Source organism: Polyergus mexicanus, unplaced genomic scaffold (genome assembly GCF_030449975.1).
Source record: "Polyergus mexicanus isolate NDT 795.1 unplaced genomic scaffold, iyPolMexi1.0 SCAF_1, whole genome shotgun sequence".
Taxonomy (NCBI): Eukaryota; Metazoa; Arthropoda; class Insecta; order Hymenoptera; family Formicidae; genus Polyergus; species Polyergus mexicanus.
In genome coordinates, this window is record NW_027223321.1 from 12641937 (window position 1) to 12664584 (window position 22648).

The 22648-nt window shown below is 39.5% G+C and overlaps 3 protein-coding genes across 7 annotated transcripts; 1 reads left to right on the forward strand and 2 right to left on the reverse strand.

The window, feature by feature from the left end:
• Window positions 1-1808: 1808 nt before the first annotated feature.
• On the reverse strand, window positions 1809-4138 carry LOC138937618 (smoothelin-like protein 2). Its single transcript, XM_070304068.1, has 4 exons — window positions 4032-4138; window positions 2369-2492; window positions 2055-2206; window positions 1809-1932 (listed from the first exon to the last, which is right to left on the reverse strand). The coding sequence occupies exons 1-4, from the start codon at window positions 4136-4138 to the stop codon at window positions 1809-1811; spliced, it is 507 nt and encodes a 168-aa protein (XP_070160169.1).
• Window positions 2478-17681, reverse strand: LOC138935791 (titin homolog). 3 transcript variants are annotated; one of them, XM_070300630.1, is made up of 7 exons: window positions 17554-17681; window positions 16328-16570; window positions 14896-14937; window positions 13721-14014; window positions 4271-9757; window positions 2687-2762; window positions 2478-2492 (listed from the first exon to the last, which is right to left on the reverse strand). In XM_070300630.1, exons 2-5 carry the CDS (start codon window positions 16353-16355, stop codon window positions 5565-5567), a joined length of 4557 nt encoding a protein of 1518 aa, XP_070156731.1. In that variant the 5' UTR covers window positions 16356-16570; window positions 17554-17681; the 3' UTR covers window positions 2478-2492; window positions 2687-2762; window positions 4271-5564. The 3 variants fall into 3 exon arrangements, with proteins under 3 accessions (XP_070156731.1, XP_070156738.1, XP_070156727.1); XM_070300637.1 differs by lacking the exon at window positions 16328-16570; XM_070300626.1 differs by lacking the exons at window positions 16328-16570; window positions 17554-17681 and adding an exon at window positions 15291-15377.
• On the forward strand, window positions 14589-22433 carry Mol (dual oxidase maturation factor 1 mol). 3 transcript variants are annotated; one of them, XM_070300640.1, is made up of 11 exons: window positions 14589-14673; window positions 15282-15638; window positions 17487-18028; window positions 19313-19509; window positions 20092-20290; window positions 20401-20458; window positions 20970-21104; window positions 21275-21494; window positions 21604-21815; window positions 21890-22085; window positions 22180-22433. In XM_070300640.1, exons 5-11 carry the CDS (start codon window positions 20126-20128, stop codon window positions 22358-22360), a joined length of 1167 nt encoding a protein of 388 aa, XP_070156741.1. In that variant the 5' UTR covers window positions 14589-14673; window positions 15282-15638; window positions 17487-18028; window positions 19313-19509; window positions 20092-20125; the 3' UTR covers window positions 22361-22433. The 3 variants fall into 3 exon arrangements, with proteins under 3 accessions (XP_070156741.1, XP_070156746.1, XP_070156749.1); XM_070300645.1 differs by lacking the exon at window positions 19313-19509 and having other exon boundaries at window positions 15282-15462; XM_070300648.1 differs by lacking the exons at window positions 14589-14673; window positions 15282-15638; window positions 17487-18028; window positions 19313-19509 and adding an exon at window positions 19559-19710.
• The last annotated feature ends 215 nt before the right edge of the window (window positions 22434-22648 follow it).

Consider the following 22648-nt stretch of genomic DNA (forward strand, 5'->3'; position numbering starts at 1 on the left):
CCCGCATGTTTTATTATTTCTGGAAAAGTATCAAGCTGATTGGCCCTCGTTGAGGAACTACTGTTTATTTGGCGCGTTCTGTTTGATGCTACAAAAGTTTCGAAGCAGTCTCTAATTGACCAATCAGAAACCAAAGAGACTCCCATTCTGATTGGTCAATCAAATTCGAAACTGTTATGGCGTCAAACTGTCGTGGTGCGGACGCATCGAGAGAGATAGATTGCAAGTATTGAAATATCATTTATACAATATTAATATATCTATTAATATAGATGTATATTCATTATTCATCCGTATTGCCGTGCTTCCAGTGAACGCCGTCTCTTTACGTGCGTACAAAAGTAAATAACAAAAGTATGATTTATTTCATTTTCTGCACTTGTGCATTATAAATATAATAGTATATATACCAATATGTTGAGAATATAAACGAAATAAATATTATAAAATAAGTCAATAAAATTTATAGATCTATGATAATGTTACAAAATTTAGTAAATATAATGTTATTAAATAAAGGAAATTCATCATAGAAAGTTGTTACATCCGTCAAATTCATTTGCAAAAAAGATTAATTGAATTTTTATAATTTTTTGTAGGGATGTTATCTACCGTCTTCGAGTTTGCCATCATTTATTGCATTAAATGAGTAATTACCTGTTACCTCGCGACGAGCTTTTCTTCATTCTTGGTAAGTGTAACAGCCACATAAATAATATTTCTTTTAAAGAAAGGAAAAAAAAGAAAGAGAGAAAAAATCGTAAACGCATGAACTGCGCTTCGCCGCTTTCTGATAAACAGTTATTTACAGTCAGGCAAAAATCTGTTCGCAAATAAAAGGCCATTATGTATTTTTGACGAGATAACCGCCAGCTGATGGCTGACATTTCTTTGGCTGGCTACTCTTCTTTCGAATTAGAAATCGCATTATCGTTATCATTGAAAGACAATTATTGAATTCCGATTTTATCGCACAGTAAAAAGATCAATATATTAACCCTTTGAGAACGACAGATATATATATATGTTTTGAAATTTTTTTCAAAAGACGATATATATAAGTTTTTATATTTTATAGTTTTTTTAATAGTTTTTCATTTTTCCAGCAAGAATTAATATGACTAATCTCGTTATTAGTAAATAATCCACTTTAATTGGCGAATAATTTTCTTAATATATTCTCGTTCTAAAGAAATATATATATATATATATATATATATATATCACAAAGGATAAAAAAAAAACAAGGAGAGATTTTTCTCGTATCACATATTTATTTGAGAAATCTCTTTGGTACTCTCTGAAGACATTTTTATTAGTTTTTTATAATATCGATGGCTAACGCCATTTGGCAGCGATTGACTGTGTTTCGCTCACACGTGTGCATGATATCACCGTGTATTTTCGCGGAAATCATTAGCTGCTGCGTTGACATCGGTAGAAAGTTGTTACGCGTTAGTAAGGCTGTGCCAAGAAAATATGCGAAATATGAAAATATAAGACGCGTATGAGTACATAGCTTCTCGAGCAGTCGCGATATTTGATTTATCATTATTATCATTATTATCATTGGAAGACATTGTCATTGAATCTGAAATTCTACGCTTACTACCTTAGATTTGATTCGCATGTGGTCGCAGGAACATTAGTTTTATTATATAAAAGAAAAAAAGAAAGATGTTTTTCTCTTCAAACCACATACGAATTAAATGAATAACATTGTTCTACAAAAATAGCGGTCACATGTTCTATCTTGATATTAAATGGAATTGTGCTGTGCTGCTGCTGCTGCTGCTGCGTTTTTAAAGTTAGTCCTCATCTTTAAAGCGACGATAAATGGACTGAACGTATGTAAAGACGCACTTCCAATCAGGTCGTTGCATCATCACCATATCTTCGACGTCAAGTAATGGCGCGATTCCAGCGACTTCGCTGCGAAAGAAAAATGACAAGAGTTTTTGGCAAATTAAAAACAAAATATTGATTAAATTTTTTAGACAAAAACAACGGCATTGATATCGAAACTCGGAGAAAAATCCGAAGTTATTTCTTACTCGGCTTTTGTGAAAGCAAGTTCAAAGTTTCTTCTGCGATTCTCCGAACGTAGAGAATTGTAATCGAAAGCGTCCGGTCTAAAGTGATGAATTAACGCGCAGAATGCTAAACCGTTATTCCAGCTTGTCGAAAAGTTATCGAGCTGCACATTCTGAAACAGAGAATAGAAATTAAATGAATATGTATAATTTTCAATAAGGCATTAAATTTTCAGAACTCATATTTTCCTTTAATGATACATCGCTTATATAAAGTCGATGTTATAGGGAGTCTCAATAAGTATCTTACATATACGAATAAGATGTATATTCACCTCGTATTCTTTGGTTTTTGACCGACACCACGCCAACAGTCGCTCTTTAATTTGCACAGCATTATCTCGTACAGTTGGTTCGGTGAATTTGAATCGAAATTCCGTCGCCGGTGATTTTACAGGACTAAATGAAAGAATTACAATGAGATAAGAGAGACAAATATACAATATATAAATTAATAAAATTAAAACATCTTTCTTTATAAATTGCCTTATCAACCATAGATTCGCCTCCTTGATAACTCTCTGTCACATTGGATCATCCGCGTAATTATTAATTATATCGTGTCATTTATATATTTTACCGTTTATTCTCACCTTGGCGATAAAGAGGCGCTGTTCTGCCTATCGAGTTGACGAAATTTGGCGAACGGCGACAGCGGTTTTTTTGGGACTGAAAAATGAATAGAATATATTGTAAAACTATACATCGAGGAGCTTTAAAAGCGCACGATATGTTAGATTTGTGCCGAGATGCATACTAGAATTTGATCGAGATGTTAATCTCTATATCTATTTTAATTGCCTGTAATTGAATCCTGATAAATGTCAAAGGCGTAAAAAAGATGTAAATGATTAAAAAACTATTGGATCTAGCAAAATCTTTTATTTCTCACTCTCGTCGCATGCCTTCAACGCGCGCGGGCGACATGCATTAGTTATCTTACAAACAAATTAAATGACAGTTTAGTACGAAAAAAAAAATAGGTTTGATAATCGCGAAGAACGTATACATGTGCGTCTCTACATGTTATAAGTATTAATTTTCTAAAGTATTTCTTGATAACTCTGGCCGATAACGAAAAGGTGACAAAAATTTGTATAAAAGAAACTATTTTTTTTTTACAGACCAGATTACAAAATGGACAATATAATAAGAGAATTGATTTTTTTGTCGATCGATGCCACCACATGCACGAGTAGGTAGGTACTCGTGCGCGTATACACACGCACACACAACGCACTTGTACCCACGGGGACTTGTCGCGAGGTGTGGCGGCAAGCAGGAAACGTAAATTTTGCGTTTACGCAGGAATTTTTAAATTTTGCTATTTTTTACAATTTGCATGAGAATCCCAAATGGAAAAGAAAAAAATATTTGAGATTTAAGAAATACTTCTATTTTCAAAAAAATATATAATTCTATTCCGAGAATTCTTTGACACGTCTACTGGCGAATCTGTTTGGTAATTTAAATTTTTTAAAGTATCATAGAGAGATTGTTATTTTCCTAGTTGGCTTTTAATTTTTAATTACATTTTTCAATTAAATTTGCAGAATAGCTCTTCGAAATATCAAAGTTAAATAATTTTACGCCTCTTTGTGCATGGTGATTTTGTTTGCGCGAAAATATAATAAGATTGTCTCCGTGCTAACTTAATATAAAAAAATTCTTCTGTAGAGAAATTCTCAAAGACTTAAATTAATTTAAATGTAATATATTACTACAACGCGAAATATGTACACACGGCTGTATTATTGTATAATATTAATTCGTATTATTATGCAATATTGCTCATTACCTTAAATAGTATTACTTGGCAAGCACCGAAAAGTACTTCACAAATATCAAAAATCTTAAATTATGCTAGAACTCACAATATATGCGGGTGTGTGTATGTGTAAAGATAAATGTGTTGTAATATTGCGTGTCGTAAAGTACATTGTGTTCAGGTAGTGAAGAATCGTATATCCGCTTTTCACCCCCGAATATCCGTATTCGAGGAACATTTCCGAGAGATTGAGCGTTAATTGAGCCATCACAGCCATCGCTATGCTCCGCTATGTACCAACACTAGGCACTACGATAATGTACACTCTTACACACACTCTATACACAGCAGTGCAAACTGTACGCTACTGCGTAATAAAGGATCAACAAAAATAAGGGCTGTGACTCACTGCTTTATTCAGGGATTGGCATGGATCCTGTAGCGACTCTCAAAGTCCGTCCGCGGGACGTGCGCGTCGCGAGATTTCGAGTTAAAAAAAAAAAATAAAAAATAAAAAAATTAGACACACTCGCGTCGGCGACATCACGTGCGTCACGCGCGTGACTGTTAAATATGTAGATTTTATATGCCTCGTGTAGCTATGTAATGCGCATCAAGCACGGATAAGGGCGAAATCGATGCGTTGCCGTGCTCTCTCTTTTTCTCTCTTTATTTTTTGCTAGTTAGAGAAGACTTCGTACAACAGCTTCGTTACTCGACGCGTTGATATTTCCACACGTGTTAGACTATCTTGGTCACAATCTTGGTCGAGAAGGACAAAGGAGATGACGAGATATCGGCGTATGATGGTCGTTGCATCGATCTGCACTACCGTCTCTCGTAATGGACGAAGACCATATTATGAGCGTCGATTTTGCATGAAATATGCTTCTTCTTCGTAGATAACTAGCTATAATAGAGCTTCACATAACAAAACACATTCCTGTTCTTCAGAAAAAGCGGCCTCTAATCTGTGTTAGGTCCATCATCTCGTAATGTTGTAAGATTGTTCGAAGAGAGAGCTTCGATCTCACATATCAGATGTAGAGTGATTTCCGCGAAAACAGAGAATTACGTATGTACAACCAATTAGACCGTACAAATAGGTCTCATTAAACCCATGTAATCGCGCGTTAATAAAACTATGTTTTTTCAGTTTCTTTTTCTTTCTCTCCAATTATCTTCTTTTTCTACAATTAACTATCACAAATGATTTAATTTGTAGATACTAACAAAACACGTGGCGCATTTTATATAAAATGCACTCTGATAATACTGAATTTATTTTTACGAAAAGAAAAGAATATTTTACTTCCATTAAATAATTCTCGGAAGGAAACAGAAATCTAATTAAATCATAATTTTAAATCTCTTTATGGGAACAGACTTTGCTTTCAGAAGAAAACCAATGACAATCGTAAGCAAATTTCTAATATAAACAGTCTGATTAGAATTAACTGACAAACGACACAATGCATCGTCTAAAATTACAGCAGTCAATTGGACAAAATCACAGTTTAGCGATTCACATCGTTGTGCAGCGAGCGAGACTAACGGCGATCGTACAAATGTTCTTATGTTCAGCGTGGCGCAAACTTGCACCAAGAGTTTAAAAATCCCGGACGGACGTCACTTTTGTCGCGATCAGTTTCTCGCGTATGTAACGCGAAAGGTTTACGACACGGACGAAAAAGGGTGGCCGATCAGAAGCGATGATCATCGTTTTTGGTAACCTCCTCGAAGATGTCATCAAATACCTTGTCCACTTCGGCGCTGTTGAGATTCATCGCGGGAATCTGCGTCGCCGGAATCAGCAGGCGCAGACTTTCGTCGGATATTCCTGGCATGGTGCGACTCCTGGACAGAACGATCGGACCCTTGGCCGAATCACGCGACGAGAAACGTCTATTCTTCGAGTCCCTCGTCTCCGTGACGCTGTCGTTCGCGGTCGGATTGTCGAAGTACATGCGTATCTTGTCCTCCATTCTCTTCACGCTGATTGAGGACGAGGACGCTTCGTATTGCTTCTTCATCTTGAAGGACGACGGCGACTTTGGTTTCGTCGGCGGTTTCGGGAGGTAAGACGCGCCTCGATTGAGAGGCTGCGATGAAACGTCGATCTGCGACGGACGCGACGAACCTTTGGAGAGCGCCAGTTGATGCCACGATTCGGACTTGGACAGGACAATGGATCTGGACGGTTTATTGGCGCAGGACACCAGGTACTCGTCGCTCGGGTCCATCGCGCCGTTCGGAATCGGCGAACGTTCCTTTTGCTCTGTCCCCGGTTTCGGGGGCAGCTCGTATTGTCCCCTGAGCGCGGTGACGCGATTCGTCGGGCCGAATGCCAAAGACGGCGTTACCGACAACAAATTACCGGTGACCACCGGTGGACATTTCGGCTTCTTCGACGGTTCCAACCTCTTCGGTGGTTCCGGTTTCTTCGGTAGTTCCGGCTTCTTCAACGGTTCCAATTTTCTCGGCGACTCCAATCTTCTCGATGGCTCCAATCTTCTCGGCAATTCCAGTTTTTTCGGCGCTTCGGGCGGTAGACACTTCGAAGGCTGATTAAAAGTATTCAGAAGCGGATTAAAGTCGCTGGATTGATTGAAATTGGCGGACTGATTAGCGATGGACACGTGATGATCGTTTAGCATTACACGCTCGTTCTGTAGCCGACGAACCAGGCTTTGTTGCAGCATGTTGTGCCGGCGTATCTCCTCCTCGGTCGTGACGCTCTCGTTGCTGGTCGGATGCGATCGGAGTTGCAAGGGCGACAAAAGGGCGGGCAACGTTTCCGGCTCGGAAATACTCGGATACTTGGATTGCGATTCCGGAGTATCCGTGGATGCGACGGTCGCAATCACGCAGGTATATCGCGTGACAACGCCAGCGTCCGCGCTGATGTCCTGATTTTGGATATTCTGTTCCTCCGGCAAAGCGCCGCCATTTGTATACGAGAAATTTTCCTCGATGATTTCGCGCGGCGTCACGTTTGATATCTGATTCTTTTGGAATGGATCCATATTAATGTACGGCGGATAATTCTGATGTATCTGCGATCGATTATCCATTGCTGGTTTAGACGAGAAATAATCTTCGTGTTGCGGGTTCGTGTGGAAGATTTGCTCGAGTTGTTCTGGCGATTGATAACCAAGAGTCGCCGGAAAAGGAACTTTCTCCATCGAGTCGGGTATACGAATGGTGTCTTCCTCGACGAGATCGCACACATTCTTGTTCACCAACGGCAAAGTTTCGTTTTTTGGAGCGTCGTCAGTTGCCACAATACGATAATTTCGATTGTGGTCCAAAATGAAGTGCTTCGAATCCTCGGCGGGACAATATCTTGAATCGTTGTATCGAGGCGTTGCCCACTGTTCCCTGGACTCCACTTCCGGCTGGTCGTAAGTCTGGACGGACGCGTTGTTGCACGTGGTCGGCGGGCCCGAGACTCTAGGAATCACTCGAAACACGCGTGCCTCCTCCGGATGATGATCGCCGTGGACGCCTGTTTGGACAGCCACAGACGAGCTACCTCTCAGCGTCGCATCGATTGGCGCTTTTCCTGCAAATGCACTTCCGCTCAAGTCCTTATCGTCGCGCATCGCAAATGGCTCGAAAGTATCCTTCTCGTTGCGGTGGTCGAACTTGTCCCGATCTGCCTGTTCCTCGATCGCGACGCAACGCGACTCGTTTGGACGATATTGCGATTCTTTTTCAGGATACATTCTAAAGGAAATCTTTCCGTCCACTACACCTACTTTCTCGCTCGACGGAGCGACGTGTTCGTTGCGGTTGCAACGGGATTCCTCATTGTTCCGCGATGTCTTGGATTCCGAAATCCCGGTGTTCTTACCGACGAAGGGGGCGAATTGTTTGCAGAAGAGCCGATAATCGATCCGTCCGTTCTCGGTGACAGTGTTGCTCGACTTGTTCTCGATCTGCTTGTCCATATGCTCGAGCCACGGTGGTCGCGGGAAGGAGGATCTCTGGAGATCTTCCTTCGCGTTGAACTTTGCCGGATGCTGTGACTGACAAACGTTGCTGTCTCGATCGAACATAATTCTGGCTTTCTCGCGTAAGGTGTTTCTAGGCGGTGGCGCGTTGTCTCTCTGATAGTGATAGCCGGGCGGAGACTTTGGTCTCTGTGTCTTCTCGATCTTTCGAAACAACGACGAGGGCGCGTGTCTGAAGCCCGCGTCCTTCGTCTTCGACGCATTTGCGAACGGGAAGCCATTGTGCGTTTTGTCGCTGATTGGTGTCTTCTTGTTCGTCTGAGGAGGCATCGGAAAGCGTTTCGCTGGTTGCGGTTTAGGGGACAGTTTGTTTTCCATCTCGTTCGCGACGGATGGTTTATCGAAGGCGGTCTTGATGTTCGAGAACCGGCTATTCCAGTTCTCGTTCGTCAACGACGACATATCTGTCGTCTTGGTGTACCCAAAGGACTTGACGAAAGCGGGCGCGGCGTTGTAAGCCTGCGGCTCGTTGTTCCGGTTGATTAGGGCAAGGAACTTTTTGTCATTCTCCGTTTTGGGATGGAACGATGGCACGGCAAGATTGGACACGTTCGCTGTAATTTTGTCGCCAACGTTAATGGGACGTCGTAACAGAACGCAGCCGGGATTATCGAGGCTCTGAGCCTGTAGCTTCAGGTAGCTGGGTATGTCGACGGTATTGGCGCGCTTGATTTTTGACTTTTTCGCCGTAAATTTATTGTTATTATTATTATTGCACTTGTTTGCGCTGATCAATTCCGCACGTTGCCGGAGCGCTGCCGCGAGCTTCGTCACTCGACTCTGCTCCTCATTCGCCTTCCTGATCGCGGTTTCTTCGTCGTCGCTCTCCTTCTCTTGATAACTGTCTACGCTACCCCGACGTCGGGCGTGATGCATATTCGATTCACCGCTCACCGTATCCGGCCGATCTGCGTAAGCGATCTGCGCCGGAATTAGCGAGAGATACACACCGGTATCCTCGCGAGAGTCCTTGTTCTTGTCACGCAAAGACTGACGCTGATTAATCACATCTTTCGTATACTTGTCGTGGATCTCCTCCACGTGTCTGTCGGTACTCGACGCGTTACGCGACGCGGGTAGCAATGATTCCCGTCGAGCCGATACTTGATCGTTCAGCCTTGCCAAATCAGCGCTCCTCTCCTCCAGCTGCTTTCTCGCGTGCGCGATTTCTTCGGCGGAGACGCCGATGGTATGCCTGACAGCGCGTCGCTTTCGTCCAGGCGATGCGACAAAGATGCCACTCTGTGCCCCGAGTGTCCTGCCGTTCTCACTGACCTCCGTTTCTGTTTTCTCTTTTTCTTCTGGCACTTGTAGTCGCGATAGCAAACTGGACACCAGTCGCAGGAGGTGAAGCTTGCTCGTAGGATCCGACACTCCACCGTGCTTGGCGAGTGTCGCAACGTTTGTGCGTTCTAGAGTCTCACGCAAACGCGATAGCGCGGTCTGGATGTCCGACAGCAGCAGATCCTCCAGGAACTTGAGCTCGTCCTTCTTCGGCTCGGGATCGTCCTCGTGGCCGTCGAGCAACGCCTGTTCCAAGGAGCGGCGCGCGCAGATACGATCAGGTCCGCTACTCTCGGATTCGGCGAACGACGTCGCCGTCGGTTCGTCGCCGCCACCTCGTCGGCAACCCGTCACCAGGGACAGCTCGAGCGCCTCGCGTAGACGTTCTACCAGTACCGGCAATGAATTCCACTCACCGACTGCTACGCCGGGACCGCTGCCAACGCGACGACACTGCTGTCCGCTGCTACCGTCGTCGGCGATGTTCGCCGATGGTATCCCAACCCTCGGCTCGCCTGGTTCTGCCTGTTCCGTGGCCACCCCCGGACTTGGCACGCCGTCGTCCGACGACGCGCTTCTCGTGACAGCCGCCAGCTCTGTTGAAGAGAAACAGATCGGACAATAGTTCAGAGATTATATTAGAATCTTATAATTTGTACGTATCTTATCTAAGTAAGTTAAGATATATCGAATATATATCTTAGCCTTTTCAAACATTCTATTATGGATTACTTGATTTGATAAGATTTTCATTGACTGAATTATTTTATTTTCTATCGCATTTTCTATTTTTTACAGTTGATGAGAAATTTGTTAATGCATCCTTTGAGGCAATCAGAAATTTATCTTTGTATTAGATTTCAGAAATATTTCAGAAATAAATTTCTAATAACTTCCAAGTTATATGTAAAATTTATATTATGTATTAAATTATTATAATATGTATCAAAATAATGGAAAGATGGAAAGATTATTGATCTCAAATAAGATAAAGCGAAATAAGAATATTATAATGTTTAATAAATCAGTTAATTATTTTTTGTATAAATATAAAATTGCATAAAATTATAAATTATTTGCAATTAATAGAGAAGTAATTTTATAACATTGAAATAAAATTATACTTTTATTCAATTTCGAGAAAGCATACCTACTATATTTTCTGACTGAACGGAGAAAATTTATCAGCGTCAAAATATTGCTTTGATGGTAGAAGAAAACTCACTGCTTCTCTGCCAAAACGATCGCTATTTTTAATTCACGATTGAAAAGTCCGAGCATAAATCTTGACAAGTGGTGCTTATCTTTCTCTCTCTCACGAAGACTGAGATATATTCAATTACTCACATTTATTGTTTACATTGAACATTCGCGTATCTTGCTTTTTGAAATTATTTCACGATAATTTATTACTTGACGAGAACACACTCGTCTCTTTCACAAAGATTTTTGAAAAATTTAATATTTATTTTTGAAAGCACCTTTCTTACTTGTCACTCGTTTTACACTCGGATTATTGCATCGCACTGTCGAATATATTGCATAAAAATAGCGATAATTACTCCACAAAATATATATAAAAATGATACCAATAGCAAAATACTAGAAGATATTCGGCTAATTAAAGGAAATACTACTTTCCTATCAAAATTTTTTCGTTTTGATTCACGATAGATGCGCTCGACTATGAATCTCTTTGACAAGCAGTATTTTTTTCAAACAGCCCGAGTTAAAAATCAAATTACGACGTATAATTTTCGCACATTAGCACCGATGTTCTCCGACTCGTTACTCGTTACACGTTTCGCGCTCGCTTATCGTTGCCCGAGGAAGCACGCGTTCTCCAAACGTGCGCTTCGCACGTCCGACCAACTCGGAATATCTCTCTTCCGCACGTCAACGTGTCGCGCGTTTTAAGACACGCGCGAGGAGATGCGCGGGACGCGGAAAGAGTAGTTTGTTAGAAGCATTGTAAAACAACCGGTTTCCGCTCGTCGCGCGAATTCGCGTCGCTTCGCGCGCGAGCTTTAACGCCACTCGGGTACTCGACTATGTCGCGGATCGATATGAATTGATATCCTTCTCTCTTGGGGGATGCGCGAGAAGACGCTCGAGGTAGAGAGCGGTGAGTTTCGATCGCTATTCGCAACTGACAGTGGAACACACAGTATTTTTACCGGCGTGTATCTTTCGTGCCGCTACGCGATCTTTTCGCGGCTCGCCGAGCGGAAGAGAAAGAGGAGGAGAGTTAGAGCGCGGCTCGAAGAGAGAGCCGAGAGACGAGAGGCGCGAGAGAAGCTGACCGGCTTCGGAGGCTATCGCGCGCGCACACGCTCGCTTTATTTAAAACAACGCACGGGGATCCTCTCCGCGGGGATTTATTTTCGGTCGCTCGTTCGACGCCTGCCGCAGCTGCTCGCGAAGCGAGGCGAGGCGAGGAGCGAAACTACCCGCGCGCACAAAGCGAGTCCGCCCCGAAAATTGCACTCGCGTTTCTTTATCTTAGCGCGAGCACCATCTCTTACAACAGCTTATTATATATAGCTGAGCATCGACCAGCTGTCATTCATTACATCGCGATGTAATACAACTTCATGTTTCATTTCCTTCTCATTCTTATTTTTAAAAATGAAAGCGCGTTAGAACAATAATAATGATAATAATAATAATAAAGGGAAATTAAGCTGAAAAATCCAAAAGTAACGATGACTAACGGTTTTTCTCTTTACTCATATTAATGGTAATTGAAAGCGAAGTTATACACTCGTATGGATGCTGATTTAAAACAATGAGGATGAGGATATAAAACGAATAGAGTCATGTAATGTGCTTTATGGACGCGCATAGATACATAACATTGGTCGCACCCCAATTGCCGTGTTCTACATTGCTATCGTTCCCATTCCTCTTTCCGGATGAAACAATTTACACACAGCGTACCTTTCTCTTTGTAGATTATTATAGGCATGATACAATGAATCAATTATAATCAGAAATGACATTTTCTTTTATTTTTGTGAAAGAATCGATAACGTTTCGGTGCGTTTCGCGAATAATATACACTCTCTCGTTTTGCGTTTATCTAAAAGAATTTCCATTGATTTAGTCGAAATAATGACAAATATTTTACTTTATATTTTTAAACACACTATACGTTTCAATTTGTAATGCTTTTCTTTTTATTGCTTCCGTGCCAATTTTGCTGCTCTTTCTTTTTTTTTCTCCGCTTCTCTCTTTATTCTCCTTCATCTCGTTCATTGTCTCAATCTACGACTACTATTTATCTCTTTATTTCTGTTAACAATTCTATTTTGATTGTTTTTGTGATGTCATAATATTTCATATTACAAGAATTTACATCGAACATTTTGATTGTATGGCCATCAACCGTATCATAATTATGCAGGGTGTCCCAGAGCCACCTGCTAATGACAGATTCTTAAGATTTGGAGGCAGGATTTTTCTTCTACGAAAAAGTCGAGATATCGATAATTTTCGAATTACAAGCGATTCAAAAAAAGAAGGACTTTTCTGCATAATTACACTTTATGAAGAGTTAAAAGATTACCAAAACTACAAAATTACTTTTTTTCAATTAATTTTAAATAGAGTTTATTTTAATAAAATTTTAATTTAAGGCTTAGTTACAAAGATATATAATGGCAAAAAATGAAAACTTGAAAAAAGAAACGTGACCTTGCTCGATACTATCGTTGAAGAAAAATCGTCTCCGAATGATCTCGAGCATCTGTTGTCAGCAGGTGGTGCGGTGACCCTGGAACACCCTGTATATCGCTGTGAGAGCGTGAGATTTGTAAATGCGGGAACTTCTGTGTACCGTGACCGAAATAGTTCGCGTAAGAAGGTTTAGATTTCCTTGAAACATGCCACGCGAGAAACGCAGATCGTTGTATATTCGCACCGAGCTATCCCGCTGACGTCGCTATTCAAATAAACGCCGCGAACGTCTATGCGAATAATGGCAGCTCTAACGCAAACACGTCGACGATCTTGGTGAGCAATGACGATTGGTTCCGACAAGCGCGATGGTAAACACGATGGTAAACGCCGTAAATTTGCGCCCAACTTTAATAGTATTTCTATTCCGAAACCGCAAAATGTTGTAGAAACGCCAATTTTAATAGACGAACGGTAGATTTTCGATCTTTGAATTCGATTGAGATTGATTTTACCTCAACTATATTTCGTCGAATCGAAAATAAAGAGCTTTTTGCGAGAATTGGAGCACGATCGCGTAGCAAAATTTTATTACTTATTTAATCTCAAAAGTAGCCGCGTGCTTTAATTACTCTTTGGTTTTTTTAACTTCGAGTTTTATATTTTTTCCAAGTTTATATAAAAAATACATAAAAAATATTAAAAAATATTATATAAAAAATTCTCTTTCTAAAATATTTCCAGAAAGAAGATATCAAGACAAAATCATGATGAAATTTTCAAATTTCTTAGGATTCAGAGTTTTTTACCTGCTATTTCAGCGACGTACTTTTCCTGCGTTAAAAATCTCCAAATATTACAAACGTAAGCATCACACCAACCTGAGTCCGACGTTTCTTCTTTTTGCGACTCTTCGCGACTCGATGCCTCCGTTTCTATTTTCTCCTTAATTTCCTCTTGTTCTTCCTTCTTAATTTCCCCCTTGACTTCCTCTTGTTCAGTCTCCGTAACTTCCTCTCGCTGCTCTTTTTCGGATTCCTTCGTAGATGACTTTTCCGATAATTCTGGATTACTCGATTTTTCTGTTAAGCTTGCTACCTCTTCTCTATTGCTGACCTCCTCTGTTTCCGCTGTCTCTTCCTGAGTATCATCTTGTTCCGACACATTCTGCGGATCTGCAAAGGTAAGATGATTGAAGATGACAATCCGTCAACGCAGGTGTATCAAACTGTACATTAATAGAAAAGAGATGAGAAGCGACCATTCGTAGTAAAAATGGAATTTTTTTGTTTGTTTCAGTAATAAGCGAGTGCGATGATGCTTGAAAAATTATAGAGCCTTTGATGTGTAAATTGCCAAATTTTATGTATCATAGAATAAAATGCTTAATGTTGCCTGTTAAGGCAGCAGGCTGATGATCTTTTTGTATCATTTCGATTTCTGCGTAAATACATCGTCAAAAATTACAAAATTTCACAAAATAGTTATAGACGTGGCGATCTGTTATTACATTTGATGAGCGTTTTAATAATTTGGCTTCTAGAGCCTTTCGTATTCTGTGAGTCGAAGGGAGAGAGATTTAAAAGCGATGAGATAAGAATGTGCTTTGAATCGGCGTTTTTTAAATTTCAATTCCTGTCGAGAAGAAGAGAATAAAAGTGATGCTTATTATTTTTGGCCGTTTTGCAGAGCTGCGTAAAGATCGATGACGTAGCTTGGCGAATGCTTCTTGTTAATAAACAGTGGCAGCGGCGAATGCAAACGGCGTTACATCGCGGAAACGCGATGGGAAATGTAAACTGTTGTGCACCCCAGCCGAGGCAAGTAGACAGAGGTACGCTTTCAGAGTGCTGTCGTCCAGAATCTTTGGTTAATAACGCTCTGCATTCCGTTACACATCATACGATTGATTATACTGATGAACATTACATTTTTGCGCGCATACGCTGAATTACGCTCGTTCCCTTGTGACTTCCTCCCGACTGACACTCGTTTATCTATCTACGATGATACTCAAGCAACACGGTCGTGACGGAGCTCGTAAAGGGGCCCTCACCTTCTATTTCCGACATTTCGGCACGCCGCTTCGACTGGACGCCTAGAAAAATAAATATTATATATGTAATTTGCCGCTTTTCTCTCATCAAAATAATTCTTATTAAAATATTTTTTTTTTCTTTTTTTTTTAAATATCGAAGGCACAGAGGATTCTGTTTGTTTTTCTTCAATTTCCTAAATTTAAATGAGCTTAAGGATATGATCTACTAAAACAATTCAACTTGGATATGGAATTTTGATATTGTAAAGATTGTCTTACAAAATTGTAACATTATTTGCAGATTTTTTTAATATAAAAAAGATTATTAATGAGAGTGTAGTGTGTGTATTTTGAAGAATATATATTTATGATAAAAAGCTTTGTTAATCTTATGTTTAATTCAGATTACAGACTGCGATCACGTGTTGAAACAATGGAATACAAATCAGACGCCATACGACAGAGACACGCAGTTGGATCAAACGTCTACCGTCGCGATGTTCCTAGATTTGTCGATAGACGGGTCTACTTTGTCATCGATAGTGGCAAAGGCAGAAGAAGGAAACGGATGCTAAACATGCCGAGGTACGGTCTGTCTAACGAAGTATCGTCACCGGCAGCCTCTCGTAGCTTTGAGGGCCGTTTCGCGCGAAAATAGCTCTGACCCGTTTTCGTGATACGTTCGAAAATTAGGAAGAAGAGTACTAGACGCATGCACAGCGCGCAACAGCGTTGATTTGCACGCGGGACGACCATGATAGGTAAGCGGTAGGCGGCGAACGCGCGATGCCACGAGGTCGCGCTTTATAAATAGGCCGGGCGAGTTGCAGCGTAGGTAGATGCCTACAAATGCCTCCCTCGAGAAAGTATGTTCGCATTTTCGCTCGCGGAGATTCCCCATCAAAATTGCGACGCGTAAACTCGATGAATAGAATCGTCGGTAGAATCGATTGGCCGAAAGAGTCGAAAATAAATTTCGTCCATCCACTCATCTCCGTTCGCTTACTTCTCCTCATCACTCACTCTGTCGATTCCACAAATTGTTGAAAGAGAAAAAGAGGGGAATAATTAAAAGATTTCTCAATAGTGTGATTTAACGCTCTTTTCCTTTTAAAAAATGGAGGAAAATAATCAAGAGAGAGTTAATCCCTTTTCAATTTTTCCAAGCTAATTTTTCTAGGTATTTGACAAAAGTAAATTAAATTCTGTTGTATTGGATTGTTCTTAATATTCCTGATTTGACGAAAAGTTTTTACGAAAGGAGAAACGCTTGAAAGATACTTAAAAATTTCCGATACTTTTTTAGATCCTTCTTGGATATTTTTTAAAATTTCTTTTTTGTTTAAAAGCAAATCAAGTGGTTTATTTTCCTTATCTGTAGCCCATTAGCTTTCCTTGAAATAGACAAATAAACAACCTGCTACTTGATTTCATAGTCAACTTCACATACCCGCGATGTTCACGTGGCGTTGCAACATTTTCTTCCAGAGATCGGAAATGTTTAATTTCGATCCTTAATTCATCTCTCTCGTCTTATTACTATACGTTCCGATCGTGACTTTTAGTAAATGATACCACGTGGCAACATGCCAAGGATCACTTCGCCATTCTGTTACTTGAGGCTCGCCGAGTCACGATGACGATTTCGTCGAATTTTCGCTTCGTCGATGGTCACGTGTTTTCGGATACAAAGCTGGAATGCGAGATTTCCGAAGAATGCAGATCGCGTCTCCAAATAAATTTAATAAAAAGTTATAGCGAAAGATGCTTTGACAAAAGATACGAGAAAGCGAAACTCGTGTATGGAAAGAACGTGCTATTTTAAAGTAGTACGTATCATCGAAATATCCATTAAATCCGTCCTAATTATATATTTGGAATTATTTCGAAATATATAGTAATCACAATCGTAAATAATAACTTTGTAGGAAATTTTCTGCCTCTCTTGCGCGCATTAAAAGTAAAGGAAAATAATGAACATTGCCATGTATAACACGTGATCTTTATAATTATGAAAAAATATATATATATATATTTTTTTTTATAAAAAGATTTTATAAAAAAAATTCTTATTTTGTTAACAATATAATGACACAAATAATAAAAATAACGTTTACGGACAATAAACTGTAATACAAAACTTTAGAATTACACAACTATTTTTTATCAAATTTGGAGTACAAAGTCAGTGTTTTCACTTTTCCTATAATGGCATGCATTATGTTTAATCATTTCGAGATTCTCAGATATATAATAAAAATTAGCATAATTAAAAATGATCTACATATATGTCTGTCAGTTTTTATAATCATAGTTTTGTTGTATTTTTATTACGTAATGTTAATATCTTGATTAATTATCATACATCTTTTGTCTTTTTCCATTATTTTTGATATTTTCTAATTTTATAAGCGTGAAGCTAATTCCAGAAATATAAAATTTCTCAAGATTTAATGTACTTCAAAAAAAAAAAACTCGACAAAAAAGTATGCCAAGGAATTGATCACTGCACGACATTTTACATAATAAACTTCAATAAATCTTCGATATATATTGTATATACAATCTAAATGTATCGTTACCGGATGAGCCGGTAATTGTCTCGAAAGGATTACAGATTCGATTGGCGGAAGATGCGAAATTCGAACGGGACTGCCGAAAGGGCTGGGATTTTACCTTTAAGGATCGGAGGACCAGCGTCGGCAGTAGGTAGGGGTGGCCCACAAGCCTTCGGGAGACTGCGTCCGTCTCGCCACCGCCAAACTCTCGCCGTTCCGATGGTTATTACTGGCCGACAGTGGTGGCGACGGTGCGCCGCGCTGCATGATGTTTCGCTATCAACGCCGCCGTTAAAAGCATAGCGTCACCGGGCCCAAATTAGACGGCCCGAAATAGCGGAATTATTGGCGGCGGCGAGCATAGCCAGCTTGGACACGACACAGCACGGTATCCGGTCGCGAAGACCGAACGAGAGAACGCTTCCGCTACCGGTATATACGGCTCGATCACCTGGCATGGATTCGGAGGACATGCTCTGTGTTCTTTTGTGTTCCGAAGAGAGTGGATGTTATCTGCTTCTAGAGAAGAGGAAATATACTCGCTACAAAAGTGCCATGTGGAAATTTCTTAATCGCGATAAGGGAAACGCATTGTTATTATCGTCTATGGCAACGGCAAATAAATTAAATTTGAAATATTTTAAATTAATTGCATGTTGAAGTGATCGAGTTTAAGTTAAAACTCTTTATATTGCGATTGTGAATAAATAAATGAGCAATTACGAATTAATATCTTTTCAGTATTACGAAAAGACACATACTTCTAATATCTAGTTTTTCTAAAATTTTTAATGTTTTATTATTTATAGAAATTTTTACGTAAAATGGTAGATAAACATTTTTGGATTATGGTTCAAAACTTTATGACTATGAAAAAGAATTATGATGTATGTATCATAATTATTCTTTCTATAAATATAATGAAATACACAATATTTGCAGCAATAATCTTAAGTATTATTTTATTATATTTCTCAGCTTCTGCTTAAATATTATTTGAGTGTAAAAATATATATCATTTAATTAACTTTCTGATTGTTATATAGCAGAAATTTATGCTGGTATACATTAAGTTATTTCTTCTTTTATTTACATTTTTTTAGCTTATAGTAATAAAATACGTTTATATTTATTATGTGTTGAGATAAAGCAGTTACAAAAAGAGCTTTCCTATAAATAAATCAAAGTCTTTCGCAAGTTAATCAAAATTCTATATATACATATATAATAGATTTTTAATATTATTTTTATAACTGAAAACCAAATCGTTAATTCACAATAGTCAAGCAACAGTCCAACTTATCAAAGATTTAATTTTAATTAGTGGAAAGTTTGAAAGCTTTCGTTCGTTACCTATTATATATCATGAAAGTTATTTCGTTTGCTGGCATCGATGTCACTCGCATGCCATCCTGCATACCGTACGGTCCGTACGCGCTTGTCACGTCATCATCTTCTTGTGTCGTCATATCGAATCGCTGATTCATCGAACAAAAAAAAGAAGGATATAGAGCATAGTAGCATATCAAGCAAGAATATCCATATATCTCGCTTAATTTTAAACTGAGATAGATTGTTATCGATCGAATTAGACTTTTCTCTCAGGGATGCAAGCATCTAAAAACATATTTTTCAACTAATGTCGAGTAAACTATTTCAACAGAATTTTTATTTAAGACTTAATTATAAAAATGTGTGATGTCGAAAAGACTAGAAAATGTTGAATCTTTTTTAACATTTTTGTCGAGAAAATATCATCCCCACAAAGTCTGCCATTAATCGCTAATAATGCTTATATAAAATAAACATGATATATTATGCATCTTTAATGAAAAATCAATTATCTAAATGTACTTCTTATTCTTTTCATTCATAAGCTGCGTGTAGTCTACGCGAACAGCAGAGGTTGATTCGAAGCGATCAGTAAAGGAGTTGGATCAGCTGATTCGATGTAGACTTTTCTCGTCGAATTGCTCTCTGTCTTTCTCACCTTTCTCTCTCGTTCTCTCCCGCCGATCACCACCGCCGATGACAGCCCCACTCGTGGTATTCTCTCTCTCTCTTTCTCATTGAGGTAATACATGAGGTCGTCTGTGTCCATTGGTAGAAACCGCTTTCTAAGCGAAGCCTGTTAACGTACGCGAGCCCCAGTATTCTCACCGCCTTCGGATCTTAATGTCGCGCGGTGCGCGAACGCGCTTTTAACATATGCCAAATTTCACAAATAATTCGCAACTTTAACCTTGAGCGCTGATAACTCGTAATTTCCTTAAAGGTAAGATCTTGAGTAATTAAAGACATGTATATCAAGGCTGGCGCGAAAGATACGCTCACTTTTGAGCCACAATGGCTACGAGCTCGCTTGTTGGAACAATCGTGTTCAAGTTCGAATCTTTATTCATCTGCAATGGTATGCGCGAAAATAAGAGCTGGTATTTCCTGAATAACACAAAACTCGAAAAAAAAAACGTCTAAAAAATATTTAAACAAATAGGATGAAAGGTCTGGAAGAGTAGAAAGCTTTCTAAAAATCTTTGGACTTTTAATCAATATTCTACTTTTGAAAAAGTTCCAAAAAATTATCAATTTGATCGTAATCTAATTTGTTTCTCCGGAAATAATCGTAATATAAAATTTTCGTGTTTAATTATCTTAGATTCCGGTGAACCGGAATCACCTAATTAAGGAGAATGAAGGGATGGTTCGACGCCTTTCGCAGCGATGGTGGCCCGACGCTCTACAGCTACAGCAATCGCACTCCCGTGACAGGTGACGTGCCCCTGATCATCGTATTCGTGATATTCGGTACCCTGTTCACGGCGTTCCTAGTTATATTCCCGGGTGTCAGGAAAGAGGTGAGCAGTCTTTCCACTTGTTCGTCGTGTCAGATCCTAGATCGTAGACCGACGATTAGTAAGTAAATTACGAGTTATGGCCCTGTAAACCTGATGTTTCTCCGCCGCAGCGGTTAACCACGTTTCTCACGGTTACCATGAGCCTCTTCGTGGGTGCGACGATTCAAGGTTCGTGCACTTTGTCTACTTTCCAAGTTGAAAGGCCTTGATTGTCAGTGGCGTAACTAATGAAGCTGGTATCACAAAAGCTTAGCGAAGTTTTGGAAAAAAAAAAAAAAACAAGGAAAGAAAAGAAGAAGGTAAAAGAGAGAATTAATAAAAAGATATAGAGAAAAAATAAATATTCGGAATTCATGTGCATATTTTGCAGCTATACTATTTATTTATGTTTCATTTTCTCGGATGTATACTTTTTTATTATTATTATTAAATGTATAAATTCGAGAAAGTAAAGAACAAAATAAAAATCGATATTTAGTTTAAAGCAGAATCGAATATTAGTCACGCCACTGTGTGGGCTCGTAGTTTCACCGCGTATTTAACTTGCTAGAAATATTTCTTCGATTGTATCGAGTAGAATTCCATTATCAGAAAAAAAATTATCAAGTCGAGATCCTAGTAAATGTAGCGAGTACGTGGAAAAATAATCATTGCGCTCTCTGTGTGTACACATATATAGTGGCGCAATACGGTTCATCCTGGCATACGAGCACCGCCACCATTGTTAGTTCCTACAGCGCTTTCTCCAGACACAAGGCGATGGCCGATATCGGCGGTTACATCGGCTTAATGCACATAAATATAACATACAAGTGTAAGTTTTAACCATGGAAATAATTGGACATCTCTTGTGTTTTTTACAAGCTATGTTTTCAGGAGATTCAGTATATTGAACTACATGTATCAAATTCAAATTCAATTTCCGGATCGATTTATAAAGAGTAATCTATATCTATTTGGGTTTACCGGGTGTTATTTTTGCAGTATTGCCAGAAAGCGAGCAGACGCACGACGATGTCGAATACAATGAACGTTTCTGGTGGAGAAGTTCCGGCGAAATGACCAGCGCCTTCAAGCAGGCCCTTTATCAGGGTGCGCCATTTCCCATCGTCTCTCTGGCGGAGTACTTTAGCCTCCATCAGGAGGGCTTCTCCTGGGGCTCGCGATATCGCGAAGCTGGATATTATGCTTCGATAATGCTATGGTATTATATCTTCCATGAAGTACTTTCGCGCCTAAAAATCTTTTCTTCATCACGCGACTAGTGTGTACCTATTAACCCGATTAGTAAAATAAACAAATCTCTCTTGTAGGACCTCCTTCGCTTCGTGGCTGATGATGAACTTGTTGCTCATGGTAGTACCGCGATACGGAGCATACGGCATGATCTTTACGGGTTTGTGTATGCTGCTAACAAACTTGATTTACACGGCTCTTCTACCATGTGAGCCTTTGATAGCTCATATAGACGGCTCGATTCTCTCCTTCAATCTTGGTTGGAATTACTGGTTGGTGCTATCGGCCGGTTCGTGTTTCGCGTGAAATATTTGATTGTAACTGCCATGTGTGAGGATATATTATCACAATATTTTCTTTTAGGTGCCGCATGCCTTTTGGCAGGACTCGTGATAACGGCTATAGATATGATCTTCCCTCATCAATTCTCGACTATACTCGAAGTTGACTACGATACGCCGTATGACAGGCATGTTATTATAGAGGAAAGCTTCGACACGCGCAATGTCAGGCGGAAAGTTCCCAAGATCGAGGATTCGTTCGGCGATCGAATAATGAGGTAATCTACGATCGAATTAATCGATTCAATTCATTATACTTCTTTTTTCCCCTTACGTAATCGCACGCATTCTATAACTGTGAAAATATTTTAGTCAACTATCGTCCAAGCTTCAGAATAGACACACCGCTAAAGAGGACACCGAGGGTGTCATTAATCGAGGATATACATCGCATGAGCCGTCTGTATTCCAACAAGAAATCAGTGATGAGCCTAACAGAAGTAACTGGTCGTATCCGTTCCCACCCGTCTTACGCAGAACCGTAAACGGCTGATATATTTCCCGACTATTTCAGATAACATATATCGATTTTCTGAAATGCCATTAAATGTTTTGATGTATTTTATATGTAGCATATTAAAAAAAAAAAACAATATTATTTATAATAAAAAAAATAAACACTGACTTTCTTTTTGAAAGAGTTACTTACGAAAAATTATCCAAAGAGTATTCATATTATAAAAGATAAATTTTTAAATTATGATAAATTATAATAATGTGTTTGCTGTCAAATTGTTCGGGATACTTTCAGGAAAAGAAAACAGGAAGAAGGAAAGGAGAT